General features: G+C 30.3%; 3 protein-coding genes across 4 annotated transcripts in view; all 3 read right to left on the bottom strand.

Annotated features, from left to right (window-relative positions):
- LOC17890886 overlaps nucleotides 1–1,803 on the bottom strand; it is an 8,157-nt gene extending 6,354 nt beyond the window's left edge. Inside the window, exons 1-2 of the mRNA XM_023785724.1 lie at nucleotides 1,614–1,803; nucleotides 597–708 (exon numbers count right to left, since the gene is read on the bottom strand). Coding sequence (XP_023641492.1) covers nucleotides 597–708; nucleotides 1,614–1,787 — 286 coding nt within the window. The 5' untranslated portion in view covers nucleotides 1,788–1,803. The remainder of the gene's footprint in view (nucleotides 1–596; nucleotides 709–1,613) is intronic.
- A 917-nt stretch (nucleotides 1,804–2,720) lies between these two features.
- On the bottom strand, nucleotides 2,721–4,771 carry LOC17892781. The gene is made up of 7 exons (XM_006298380.2): nucleotides 4,454–4,771; nucleotides 4,317–4,384; nucleotides 4,074–4,146; nucleotides 3,691–3,806; nucleotides 3,506–3,607; nucleotides 3,247–3,346; nucleotides 2,721–3,091 (listed from the first exon to the last, which is right to left on the bottom strand). Exons 1-7 carry the CDS (start codon nucleotides 4,535–4,537, stop codon nucleotides 2,915–2,917), a joined length of 720 nt encoding a protein of 239 aa, XP_006298442.1. The 5' UTR covers nucleotides 4,538–4,771; the 3' UTR covers nucleotides 2,721–2,914.
- Nucleotides 4,772–6,285: 1,514 nt separating this feature from the next.
- On the bottom strand, nucleotides 6,286–10,182 carry LOC17892612 (multidrug resistance protein 2). Of its 2 annotated transcripts, XM_023785722.1 has the most exons (14): nucleotides 10,015–10,182; nucleotides 9,717–9,828; nucleotides 8,836–8,948; nucleotides 8,609–8,731; nucleotides 8,242–8,489; nucleotides 8,062–8,137; nucleotides 7,879–7,965; nucleotides 7,713–7,793; nucleotides 7,523–7,555; nucleotides 7,128–7,181; nucleotides 6,991–7,028; nucleotides 6,656–6,738; nucleotides 6,465–6,535; nucleotides 6,286–6,378 (listed from the first exon to the last, which is right to left on the bottom strand). In XM_023785722.1, exons 1-14 carry the CDS (start codon nucleotides 10,180–10,182, stop codon nucleotides 6,286–6,288), a joined length of 1,380 nt encoding a protein of 459 aa, XP_023641490.1. The 2 variants fall into 2 exon arrangements, with proteins under 2 accessions (XP_023641490.1, XP_023641491.1); XM_023785723.1 differs by lacking the exons at nucleotides 8,062–8,137; nucleotides 8,242–8,489.
- Between the last annotated feature and the right edge of the window lie 3,072 nt (nucleotides 10,183–13,254).

The raw sequence follows: 13,254 nt of genomic DNA, 5'->3' as shown, positions 1-13,254 counted from the left end.
TTTTCAAATAATCTTCATCTGTTGATTTGGCTTTTGCTTTATCTTTTTAGTGTTTACATAATTATAGATCAAAAACTCTTATATCTCAGGTGAAATATTTTCTAAATTGAAAAAGTTTTTCTAAGTAAGGTCTAAAAAAATCATATATATTAGGTGAAATATGAATTTTGTTTACTTTTAATATTAACAATGTACACACAAAAAATTAACATTAATTTACAATTGCCTACTATATTATGTATGTGCTAATTTGTATAACTTTGTTTTGATCTCATTTGGTTTCATATTTTTCAAATATATATTTTATTTACTTTTATTGTTTATAATGTACACAAATATGTTTTATATTAAAAGTTACTTATAAACTACATATCTTAATGCAGTTTTCAATTTTTAATTCAAATTAATATTTCATATATAACCCACGCATCACGTGGGCAACTTTCTAGTATATTATATATAAAACTAATGATTGGCTTTGCATCGATTTTTTATTTACTTAATTCAATCAGAACTATTCAACTTATGAATTCTTTTGTTAAAATTGTATAAAAAATAAGAACAAAACTTGTTGATGATGATATACGAAAAGGAACCTGGAGGAAGAATAGATAGGCACATAGGGATAGTGAGCAATGCTTTGATTCCATATTTGTCAGCAAAATTCCCGATCACTGGCATCATGACCATTGTCCCAAGTCCTACCGTCTTGTTTTCGCCATTTTCACAGCCATAACAAAAAAAAAAAAAAAAGATTTTAGTTCTTTTGAAATTTCATTAAGATTCTAATTTAAATTTCATTAGGATTCTAATTCTTTTGAAAGAATAGTAAAAAGTGGAAGATATTTGATTCGGTGTAAGCAAATTAATTTTTATTATGAAATTTATCCAATTTATGAATTTTTACTGAAAATGATAAAACATTACTTTGATAGCTATACCAAAACTACTGATAAAAAGAAAAGTAAAAGTGAATACGTTTCAGGACTACCTTATAGAAGAGAAAACTTATAACGCAGTACTAAAATTTTTGAAAATATTTATTTATGATGCATAAATATGATGAATTTGCTAAAAATAATTTATTTATTTTTGACTCAATATATGATGAATTTATGGAATTATTTAATCACGAAAAATAAAATTTGTTTTATTTATTTTTGTATAATATATACCATGAATTAAAAAATCATGTTATTAATTATTGACACATCATTTTACCATTGCTTTTGTAGTCACTCTCAAATTATATATCTTCAATTTAATTTAATCCAAATGCGATAACATATAAAATTCTCGAGTTAAGGTTGAGCACTTTCTTTAAGAACTTGTTTACATTCATATAGATTATAGTTTTCACATAAATATGATATTAGCAAATTGTCGAAATTTTGTATATAAGACTAAACTCTAGATTCCTCAAAAGATAACTCTTCCTTAAAAAAAAAACTAGAATTGATATTTTAAGTTGTTTTAGGTTATCAAATTTGAAGTCATTGAACTTTTTTTGGATGCATTTGTTCTGAGCAAAAGATGAAAGAGTCATCAACCCAAAGAAGAAAGAGACTAAAGAGTAAAACCAAAGACAAAATGTGAAGTAGAGGTGTGGTTACCACTTGTTGTACTCCGGTGAGGTACACGGCAAGAGAACATGAGTCTTTTAGGCCGGAGCAAACCGCGGAGACGGTGACGTCAGTCATCACTGGCCGCAGCACGTTCTCCGCGAACCCCGACAGGAAAACAATCGTCAAGATGTGTCTCAGCTCTCCAAGTGTATAGTCATCCATGTCTTTCTCTCCTTTCCTAAACTGTCTCACTTCCAATTCTAAAGCTATACAATACAATGTCTCGCATAAATGTATTATCTTAATACAAATATCCTCGATCGTGCCAATATTCATTATATAAAATATTTGTGAAAACCATATATAATAATCATTGAGATATCATTATATTAATTAATAATTAGGCCGTCGGTAACACCACCTTGGTGGGATGCGTGGTCCTTATTCATTTTATAATGCAATTTAAATTGATTATAGTCAATAAATGATGATAAATGTTACTGTAGAGTGACTAAAGTCCTGTCCCCTTGAGCTTGATTCATAAAACAAAATTGTTGATGTTCTTTTTTTGTCTTTATATAAGTATTTTCATTTTTTTTTCATTAGTATTGTTTCCATGATGTATTATTCTCTATGATGTAAGAATTCTTCTTATATATGTGTTTTATTTTAGTTAAACGTACTTGAACTATTTATAATTACATTTGCTGTTGTAATGTGGATCTCATTAAGCGGTGTAAATGAACCTGAAGAGCTATCTCCTTGCATGCATCTACATGAAACGGACCTAAGTAATCTGAAGAGCATGTGGCCAGGCCCTTAAGTATCTTTGGCAGCAGCTCATGGCTCTGGCCATTAGTTCTCAAGTTTACAAGTAATAGATAACCCCATGTGGTAGGTGATTCGTGAAGTGGATTTTGTATGTAGAATGAGCGAATATGTTGTCGTCCCCAGTCTTTTTGGGTCAGACAAATCAAACCAAATCCAGTAGTAGATGCATAATATTGTTAACAATAGGTATGTATTTTGACATGATTCATGTGTTTGCTAACTTAGTTCCCATATGGCCATCAAGCATGATGACCACTTCTTTTTTACAAGCCATAATATAAGTTTCTGACTATAACACATAAAAATAAACTAAATAAACAGTTATAACATAAAAATAAAAACCATTAAATTAAGAGGTTTCAGTTCTCAAAATGTAAACCAGAAATCTCTTCAGAATCAAAGGTCTCATGTTTGATTTCACATATCCAACTCAGAATTTACACCAAGGCAACATAACTTTAACAAACTGTAATGTACTTTAGAGTTTCACTAATCTGATTCTCAGTCCGAACCATTTTCTATGTAACTCGGATCAACAGGACAACCATTATGAACACACAGGTCATGGCGAAGATCAGTAGCCACTGGAAGCAACTTGTCTTTGAGCTTTGTGAATATATCTTTGTGGCTCTTGTGGTTGCGTGTCCTGTGCTCGCTAAGCTTTGCTCAATGGCCTCCTCGGTGGAGTCAAGTATCTAATGTTAATGAATCCACATCAAAAGAAAGAAACATTAATGTTAGGACCAGTGAAGCCAGTTAAAAGAATATAGGAATCAAAATGTAGATTCTTCTCTTATCCCATTGTTGTTGATAATAGTAAGAATAAAATGGGGTATTGTGAGGAATGGACCTTTTCTGTATTTTGCACAGATTGGCTTATCGCTTGACTTCTCTCCTTGAGCTGTCTTGCAAGTCCCACCATTTCATCGGTTAGATCCTCTTGAAGCTTTCTGTCATCAAATGAATTACCAACGTGACATGAGGTGGCAAATTCAACTTAAAATTCAAAAAGAACAAAGCTTTCCTCTTTGCGATAATTTTTGCTCAATCAATGAAAGTGCACAGATAGAATTAAGTTCCTAGTTCCTCTTGGTGATCTATGAAACTACCTGTGCTTGTCAATGTTCGCTTGAGCTGCAGAGTCTAATTTTATTTGTTTCGATGAATCACCATCAACAGCATCAAAGCTTTGCTCCTTGGAACTTGCAGGCCTACCTCAATCAAGGAAGCTGATAATTAATAAAGAAAAAGAATTTACAACTTGAGAAGGATGTGAATCTAAAATTCCCCTTACACGATTCTTCTTCTCAGCTGTGGAGAAGTAGGGCTTCGAGGATCATCTTCTATTTTCGGTGAGCTCCCACTAGTGGAATCTTTGGCAAAGGGTTCATCAGATACCTCTGTGTCAGGCTGTAAATTTAGCGAAAATCAATAATTTGGTATTGGTTACAGAACGTAAAACTTGAAAATTCTTGCAACTAAAACAATGGCTCTATGCAGGAACAAACCAAAACGTGCGTTCCTGAAACTAAACTAATGGGAAACAGTTCCTCAGACCAAATCCATCTAGGAAAAAAGTGGGGAGCAAGAACCTAAATGCATTTCTAACACATTACTCATAATATCCTAGCTATAGGAATGAAAAGAAGAGTCCTTTTTCTAGTTCAGGTGACTTACCACTTGAGAAACTATCTTCGAAGCAACAGCTTCAATCTTCTCATAATACTCATTTACCTTAGCTTTTGTAACTCTGGACAAAGAGATCAAACGAGACAATAAGCAACCAACCATTCTCAACCAATGCAATGCAATTCAAATCTCTAACCATAAGATGTTATCAAAAGTCAAACACCAAAGCAGGAATCTTCAAAATTGCACAAAATGCTGAATCAGTAAAAAGATACAGAGAGTATATGTAACCTGGGAAGCCCTTCAGGGGTCTTCTCTTCCGAGAGTTGTTCTAATAGTTCCCTCAATGTAGCAACATACTGCACAAAGATTTGTTTCATCATCAATACAATAATAACAACACATGAAGAAGATCCAAAGAAACGTACATGAATAAGCTTCGACTGATTCTGCTGATTAGGTGCAGCGGAAAGCAATCTCCGGAAATTGATCTCCGTTTTGCTTATCCCCATCGTCAAATGTCTCAATCACAGAGACCCAAAAGTTACAGAATCAATCAAAAACTCCCAATTCGAGATTCTAAGAGCACCAAAAGAAGAAGAAAAAAGATCAATCACTGTGTGTAGCTCCTCCGGGAGATTAAACGGCGTCGTACTGAAGATACGGTGATCCGGCGAGGCTAGGTTCTCGTAATTTCTCGATTATAGAGAAGATCTTCTTATTGGAATCTCATCTTTGATAAAATCCTTCACAAAGAATCGAGCATGAGGAGAAGATGAAGGAACGAAGAGAAAGAAGAATCCATTGGGCCAGATTGACTAATTAAGACCCAACTAGTTAAGTGGGTTTGTTTCGTGTTAAGGCCTTCAATGTTAGTAGATTTTTGATTTTTGATTTTATTTTACAAAAAATAGTTTAATAGCCATAGATTTCCTTTAAAAACATATAGGGAAACTAGGTATTAAGAAATTTTGATTATTTGTTCATAGAATGGAAAAACCCAGAAAATATACATAAACTAAAATAGTGAGTTACCGTTCAAGATATTGCATAAACTAAAATCTACACCGAAAATCAGAAAACTAAAAAATTCATAATATTCATGGCTTAAGTGAAAAACAATCAAAGTTTTAAGAAGATTAAAAGGTAGAAATAGTAAAATAATATGCTTGTAATGAATTTTAAAAAAATAAGGAGAATTAGGTTTTAGCTTTATACATTTTATATTCAGTCTTACATTAATCATATAACTTGTTACCAGCTAGGCACAGAAGTTAAGAATAATGAATGGAAGAACAAAGGTGGGAAAAACAACACTGGGAAAAACATGAAGCATATAATCATATTTATAATAGTAAGTATAAGACTAACTTGTGCATATATGATTCATAAACCTAGATTTACGAGATAAAATTTAAATAAATCTCGTGTATTTTGTTTTTGATTCTAGTCAAAGGTTTGATTTTGATACTAATCAAATCTCGATTTGTGCAAAATTTGTGGTGATTCTTATTTTGATTAGATTTTGCCTTGTGTATACATTTTTAGTATATTTTTGAAAAAAACCTTAAGGTTTGAACTTGTTTACAATCATATGCCTTTGGCATTTACCATTGAATTAAGAAAATTAGAAAATAATAATTATCACATTTAACAAATTTCCTAAACTCTCTCCCTAATAAAAACAAAATACCATTTTCAGATTTTTCAATTTCCCTCTCTCAAATATTTGTCCGATATCTTTATAATATTATTTGTTTTTCAAATTTATTTTATTATATAAAACATAATTTATAACAAAAATGCAAAAAACAAATAATCAGATATGTTGTATTTTGAATTTTTGAACATAAACGTATATTACTTAATCAATAAAAAAGTTCAACAGTCCACATATGACATAATTTTTCGACAATGGTTCTACCCTTTATAAATTTGACCAATCTACTTTCAACTACGAATAAGCAAAAATCTTGATTTCTAGACGTCCAAATTTTAAAAAGTAATATTCGAATTAATCTGAATTTTTTATTTAAGTAAATTAAAACTTTTTATAATATTTGTGCTTATTCTTGGTTGATTTCGAAGAAACGCCGTTAGCCGTGGATCGTATGTTTTATCTGCCATATAGCCAGACTCTCTTTTTAAAGCGAAGAGTAGCAAATATATATAGCTAAGCGTCCCTAGAAAATGATATATTGAAATAAAACCAATTCAAGATTTAAGATACATTTGCTTTTCATGCGATATCTCATTGTGATCAAGCTTCCTCCTTTTCAATTGTTATTGATGCTTTGTTCATTGACGTAGAAGGAACATCTTTTATCAGAAGACTCATAAGGAACCCGATCAACTGTGCATGGTTAACCAATGGTTAGTCAATGCATAATTATACATATAAATGAGATGGTTGCAACTTGCAAGTGTGATGATTATTACCAAGGAGAGTGCAACGCATAGAATGCTGAATCCAGGAAAGTAAAACGGTGCGTTTTCGGATAGAAACAATGCTATAATATATCGTCATACAAAAATGAGTTATCTTAAACGTTAAATGGCGATTAGAAATATTATTTTTACTCGATAACATTTGCTTCAGAACTTAAGAATGAGTAATGTTCAAAGTCTACCTGTGAGTGGACTATATATCAATGGAGCCACGACTCCAGAAAATGACTTGACCCCGGATATGTATCCTTGGACCTTTCCCTGTACAAAATACGATATGGAAACGATCAAGTTTACTAATTAGGTCCAATTGATTAATTCGATTCATGTTGGAAAATACGAAAAATTGACGAAAATATATAGATTAATGTGTATATATGTTTACTATAATCCTCTTTTATATTTTTAGATGAAATTTCTGTCTCTTTAATTTTTTTAACACGTTGTCACGTTGATATTAACAAGAGAGTAATTTGCTGCAATGAGAAATGTTTATATTCACGGTAATCGTAACTGTTCACCAGCTCCCACTTGTCTTGAAGCAATACCACAAACCTATAAAACAAAATTAGTTTTGTTTAATTAATCGACGTAAAAAACATTATTCGTATATAATTAGAGCTAAAAATACCGGTGAAGGCGAGTGAATCTTACGGAAGGCATCACGAACATGGCTACGGGTACAAGCACGGTCGTGGCATAAGGAACCTACATTGTTTGAACAAAACAATCCTATGGAATTTGAAATATTTTATATGTTTAATCGCTCTCGACCGCTCTTGAACCAACGATTTTGATCTCGAAGGAATTTTTAACTTTCAACCAAAGTTCAATGATTGTTTTTAAAATAGTCATGCTAAACTTGTAAAATATGAATTTTGTTTCTGATTTCTCTTTTTTGGTTAATAAAAGTATGAAATGATTATGATATATATTGTAAATAACTCTAAAAACCAATGAAAAAACGGATTTAAAACTATAGATATGGAGTGACAAAAAAATTATGATTATGTTAGTAATATATATATATAGTTCGTAGCTGAACTCACCCATGCCGACCACGAAACACTAAGACAAGCTGCCTGCACCACAAGCACATAACCAAAATCATTATAATTAGCTCTATATAGTATCCTTAATCAAGAAGATCAATTTATTTACAATTTCATAGATGCAATGGAGGAAACTGAGACAAGAGAAAGTTTTTTTAAAAAAAAAAAAAAAAAAAAAAAAATTTACGTTGAAGGTTTCCATAAGAAGCCCTGTTGATAAAACCCTACGTTCTCCAATGGAAGAAACCAATATCGGCAATATAAATAGCTGAAAAAAATATAAATATCAATGACCATTAAAAAAAATCTCTTCTATAAATGATAATTACATGCATATCTTTAACAGTGTTTACCTGGGAGATGGAACCAATGATGGTTATCAACAATATGAGCTCAGCAAAGTCATTTTTGTTGAACCCAAAACGAGCTTTTAAAAAATACTGTGTTATTAAAAAAGTATAATCATTTTGTGTTAATATTAATAGATTTTTATAAGTAAAGATAAAGAATGTAAAAAGTGTGGAGATGAGATAAACCAAGAAAGCAGACTGCATTCCACTTTGTGCAAAGGTAGCAAAGAAAGTCACAACCAATGTTTGAACGAGTATGGTGCTGTTTTATAAAAACACATATTGACCATTTAGGATTTTAGATAAACATGTATGTAAATGTAACCATGCATATATTAAATTATATATATATATATATACAAGTACCTATTTTTTAACAAGCTGACCATATCTTGCAAAGTCGAATATGTAGTAGTGCTATAGACGGGTGTGTTAGTTGGTGCATCTCTTAGAATGGGCTCTCCTAACATCTTTAGATTACCACGATCACGAACCTCATGGTGATGATTTCCACCGCCATTATACTCATCATAGTCTCCATCATCATCATGTAATCTCTCTTTCAAGAAAATTCTCATGTACACCAAGCCAGCAAAGAATGATATAGCTGAAACCTAATATATAGATACATATAGTTATGAAAACAAAACTTCAGAAAAATGAGAAATTAATTGTATATGATTTGATCATTTTTTAATTTTTTTTCAGTTTTGGTTAGTTTATATGTGATTACCTGAAAAGTAGAAGCTATGGGTAAAAAACGAGTTGAGAATGTTGCACAAACTGCTGAAATTGATCTAACACCGGCTAAAACTCCAAACGTTGATATTCTTTTTCTTACATGAACATTTTTCGCCTGAAAATTAATATAATTAAACAAAATTGGTCTCAAAATAGTGTTATGAGCTTTTTAAAAATATGATATAATATGTTCATACTTAAAAGAAAAAAAATATTTACCACATAAGCATGAGCGAGACAATCAACAGTGCCTTGGCAGACCATATCGAATAAAATCTTGGTTATGTAAAATGCGTAGAAGAAATTTGTATCTCTTCTATAACCTAATATCGCTGCAAAAAACAATTACTACATTTTATCAAAACATATGACAAAATTTGCTTTCAAAATTGTTATATGATGACAGTGAATTAAGAAGAAACAACGTAACTGTACATGTAACTCTTCATCATTATATATGGCTCAAATTAATTGCTAATTAGTTTACAAGATTATTATTATTCACCATAAATTTGAGAATAAAATTAGGCATTTCTCTCATTCCATCAACATCAAATAAGTCTACTTCATCGTCTACTTCTATGTTTTCTCGTTGAGCTTGTGCACACAGTCCTACCGTTCATTAGCCTTTTGTATTGCAAGTAGAAAACAGTTGCAATTTGATTGTGTTTCTTATTTTTTTTTTCTTCACATTATTTACAGTTTATACAATTTTCATTCTAGTAGAGAAAGCGTAGTCCTATAAAAATAACACTTGACAAAAACAAATAGTACCTTCCAAAAATAGTAGTTATTTACGTTGACACTGTTCTATACTCATGGAATCGTGAGGTGTCCACGATCAGATAAACAAAGAAAGAGTAAAGGCATCTTAGGTTTATTATTGGTACGTGATTTAAAGTGGCTAGTTTCTTAAACGTTATTAACTCTACAATTATTGGTAGTTGGTACATATATATAATATAGCTAGTGACTGGCTTTGCATATAAAATTTTTCACCATCTATCTTTTTGAGTCTTTTCATATTTGAGAAACACTAGAACTATAGTCTATACATTGTGTATAAGCATTTTTTTTATTATGATTTTCGAAAAAGGAACCTGGAGGAAGAATAGAGAGGCACATAGGAACAGTGAGCAATGCTTTGATTCCATATCTGTCGGCAAAATTCCCAATTACTGGCATCATGACCATTGTCCCTAGTCCTACCGTCTTGTTTTACCATTTTCACCGTAAGAAAAAAGTTTACATTAATCAGTTTAACCTTTTTAAGATTCTTACAATAAAGAAGCAAAAAAAAAACAATTTGCAAGTATTTGATTCACAGTTAATACAAGCAAATTAACTCCAATCAGAACAAAAACAAAATAAAACAAATATATAGGTAGAAGTTGATACCACTTGTTCTATTCCGGTGAGATAGACGGCGAGAGAACATGTACTGTTTAGGCCGGAGCAAACCGCGGCGACGGTGACATCAGTCATCACTGGCCTCAGTAAGAACTCGGCGAATCCTGACAGGAAAACTGTCGTCAGAATGTGTCTAAGCTCTCCATATTCTGCCATCTCTCTGATCCTTTCCTTAACTCTCACTTCTAATTCTTGATTATCAATGTATCTTCTGTAGATATATCCATAAACGTGCCAATGTTAATATAGTGATTACTCTTTTTGGTAAATCATATATAATAGTTTTTGATAGAGTATTTTTAGTTGAGCTGAGTCACTGAGTGTAACACCCTGGCCATTGTCTTTATACAATGAAATTTAAATTAATTAATCATTAAAAAGGTGAAATTATTATTTTTAATAAATAAATGATGATTTTGGGAATAGTAATGAATTTTCATGCATAGTAAGGTAGTATTATACTAGAAATTTTAAATATTAACTCATATTGAAAGGTATTTTCTAAATCCATATATTATGTATACTATAGTGAATTCTGCTAACCTATCTCCTTATGCAAATATCTTCTTGTTTGCTTGATTTCATTTTGCATGTCTTGCGTACTAAGGTCAATATTTTTAGACTACAATATATAAAGTCATGCACAAAATAGAATTTATGAAGTGATACCTAAGTTGTATATATGTGATTGTGTATGTTGTGCCATTGTATTAGTTTGTGTGGACTTGCTATGATCATGTTTTTCGTAACTGTGAGATAAATTTATACTTAGTATGTACTATCATTAGCATTGCGCAAAAGAGGAAAACAATAACTACAAAGAAAACATGAGTTTGAATATTTCTTAATTTATACTTATTTGTGTTTGTTTTAATAATTTAACTCTTTTACACTTAGTGATCAACTTACTATAGAATTTTTTTAGCTTATACACTTATAAATCATTATAATATATATAAAAAACGACATCTTGTTACCAACTTGCCATAAACTCTAACAATTGTAACATCTTATATGAGTTTCCATTAATTGGTTCAGAACGTTGCTAATAAGAACCAATGTCAATTTTTGCGAGCCTGTCTGAAAAGACCAAAAACAATTTTAGTCTATAAAATACAAAAGTTGCTGTAATATAATTAATTACGACATAAAAATACAAAAGTCAAATACACCCTGTTGCATGAAAAATATCAATCACCAATGAAAATTTAATTTCAATATATACATACAATGATTACCATTGGTCAAATATATTAATAATCGAATTAGATCAATTATTAGCCAGCCATTTCTTATTATAACACGCTAAATCCTGTGTATTAGACCATATAAATCATACTATATATACTCATCTACGTACGTGACTCTAACAGATATCTCCAAAACCCATTGCAAAGATCATATTAATAATATATAGATATGGAGCTAAAGAGAACGTTACTATCGAAGAGAGGAATATATCGGGCAGTGAGTTTGGTAAAAGACCTCCGGAGCAAGCGGCTGGCGAAGGACAACTTGATCGGAGCATTAGAGCTGGCGAAGCGAAACGGTGTTGTTTACGAGCAAACTAAGGTGAATGGAGTGATCAGGATTAGAATGTTGGTAAAGAAATGTGACATGGAGAAGCTTATTTACAAAGGTGACGATGGAGTTGGATACGACGACGTTTTAAGACCGTCGTTGGTTGAACAAAGATTGATACAACTACGAAGAAAACACCATGCCAAGGTGGTGGAGAAGAAAGGGGCGTCATGTTGGACTCCTGCGTTACGAAGTATTCCTGAAGAGTTTTAATTTCTTTATTTTTTTCTTCATCTATTTTAATTTTTTCATGAGATATATCTTTTTTCTGATTATATGCCAGTTTTGGCTGGAAGTCAGATTTTAATTTTATTTATTTAACAAAGACTTTGACTTTTTTGAAATAATTCACTAATTACTAATAACTAGGTGTTAACCCGCGGTACACCGCGGGATTATTTTGACTTAAAAATATACATATTTAAGTTATATTTATTAATTTTATTACCTTTTTAGTGTTTAAGATTGTGTAACTATATTTTTATTGTTATTTTTATTACTTAACTCGCGGGATATTTTTTTTGTAACTCGTGGGACTAAAAAATTATGTTTAAGTTATATCTGTTATTTTTTTTTGTTTTGTTAACCCGTAAGATAACCCGTAAGAAAAACATAAAACTCAAACCCGTTAAATCATATTTATGTAAAATATAAACCTTGAATGTTTTATAGATTTCGAGAGAGATTTTGGTTTTTGTTTTCCAAAAACTCATTTTTAACCAATCAAGATTTTAAAATTTTGGATTCCCTAAAATTTAGTAAATTTTTTTTGTTGTAATCTTCCATTCAAGAATTTTGATTTTTAAGTTTCATAAAAATATTTTGTGAGTTTTACTGTAGTAGAGAATCCGTAAAAATATCTATAATCATAATTATGTAAATTATAACCCGCTCCATTACATGACCCGTGCTACACAATTATCAATAATACTTTAGCTTATACATTTTTGTATCGTTTGAGTAATATACGTCCGTTTTCGAAAATTCAAATTGCAACATATGCAAAAAAAAAAAAATCTATTTTTATTATACATATGTTTTATGTAATAATATAAATTTTAAAATAAAAAGATCATATAAAGATATTGGAGAAATATCTGATTTATTAGGGAGAGATTTTAGGAAATTTTGTTAAATGTAATAAATATTGATTTCTAATTTTGCAATTTTATTATGATATAATTACATAATTTACCTTAAAGTTTTGTTATTTATTCAAATGGTAAGAGTTTAATTACGCAAATAATAGAAAATAAAAGGGTAGAACACAAAAGGTACTTCAAAAATGTTAATATAGATTAAATAAAAAAATCAATTAAGAAAAAAAAATCACTTTGTTTAGTGGTATTTGTGGATTTTTCTATTTTTGTTAAAATCTTTTATGATTATCATATTTCTGTATTTAAAATACAATTAAGATATTATGTTTAATTTTTTTTTGTTCCATATTATTTTAAGGTTTAGTATTTGTTACGAAATATGTGTTTTAGCAAAAAATTTTTTTGAAATATATACTTTTAAAGTTGTAAGAATGGAAAATCTAAAATATTTTCAACAAAATGGTAACTCCAAAAAATGTGAGCAAAAAATAGCAAATTATGTAATAATCCCTAAAAGAAAAGCTATGATATTTGTTCTTTTAAAATA

This window comes from Capsella rubella, unplaced genomic scaffold (genome assembly GCF_000375325.1).
Source record: "Capsella rubella cultivar Monte Gargano unplaced genomic scaffold, Caprub1_0 scaffold_3, whole genome shotgun sequence".
NCBI classification, from domain to species: domain Eukaryota; kingdom Viridiplantae; phylum Streptophyta; class Magnoliopsida; order Brassicales; family Brassicaceae; genus Capsella; species Capsella rubella.
This window is presented reverse-complemented; position numbering and strand designations above follow the sequence as displayed.

Excerpts from the sequence above, each read along its gene's own strand:
- LOC17892781 (XM_006298380.2), bottom strand. The coding sequence starts at position 4,537 with ATGGGGATAAGCAAAACGGAGATCAATTTCCGGAGATTGCTTTCCGCT. Across the intron at positions 4,147-4,316 it reads ACCCCTGAAGGGCTTCCCAG|AGTTACAAAAGCTAAGGTAA; the intron begins GTTACATATACT and ends CTCTTTGTCCAG. Across the intron at positions 3,608-3,690 it reads CAGCTGAGAAGAAGAATCGT|GCCTGCAAGTTCCAAGGAGC; the intron begins GTAAGGGGAATT and ends TGATTGAGGTAG.
- LOC17892612 (XM_023785722.1), bottom strand. The coding sequence starts at position 10,182 with ATGGCAGAATATGGAGAGCTTAGACACATTCTGACGACAGTTTTCCTG. Across the intron at positions 8,732-8,835 it reads GTCTCGCTCATGCTTATGTG|GCGAAAAATGTTCATGTAAG; the intron begins GTAAATATTTTT and ends ATTAATTTTCAG. Across the intron at positions 7,029-7,127 it reads CCATGTTCGTGATGCCTTCC|GTTTGTGGTATTGCTTCAAG; the intron begins GTAAGATTCACT and ends TTTGTTTTATAG.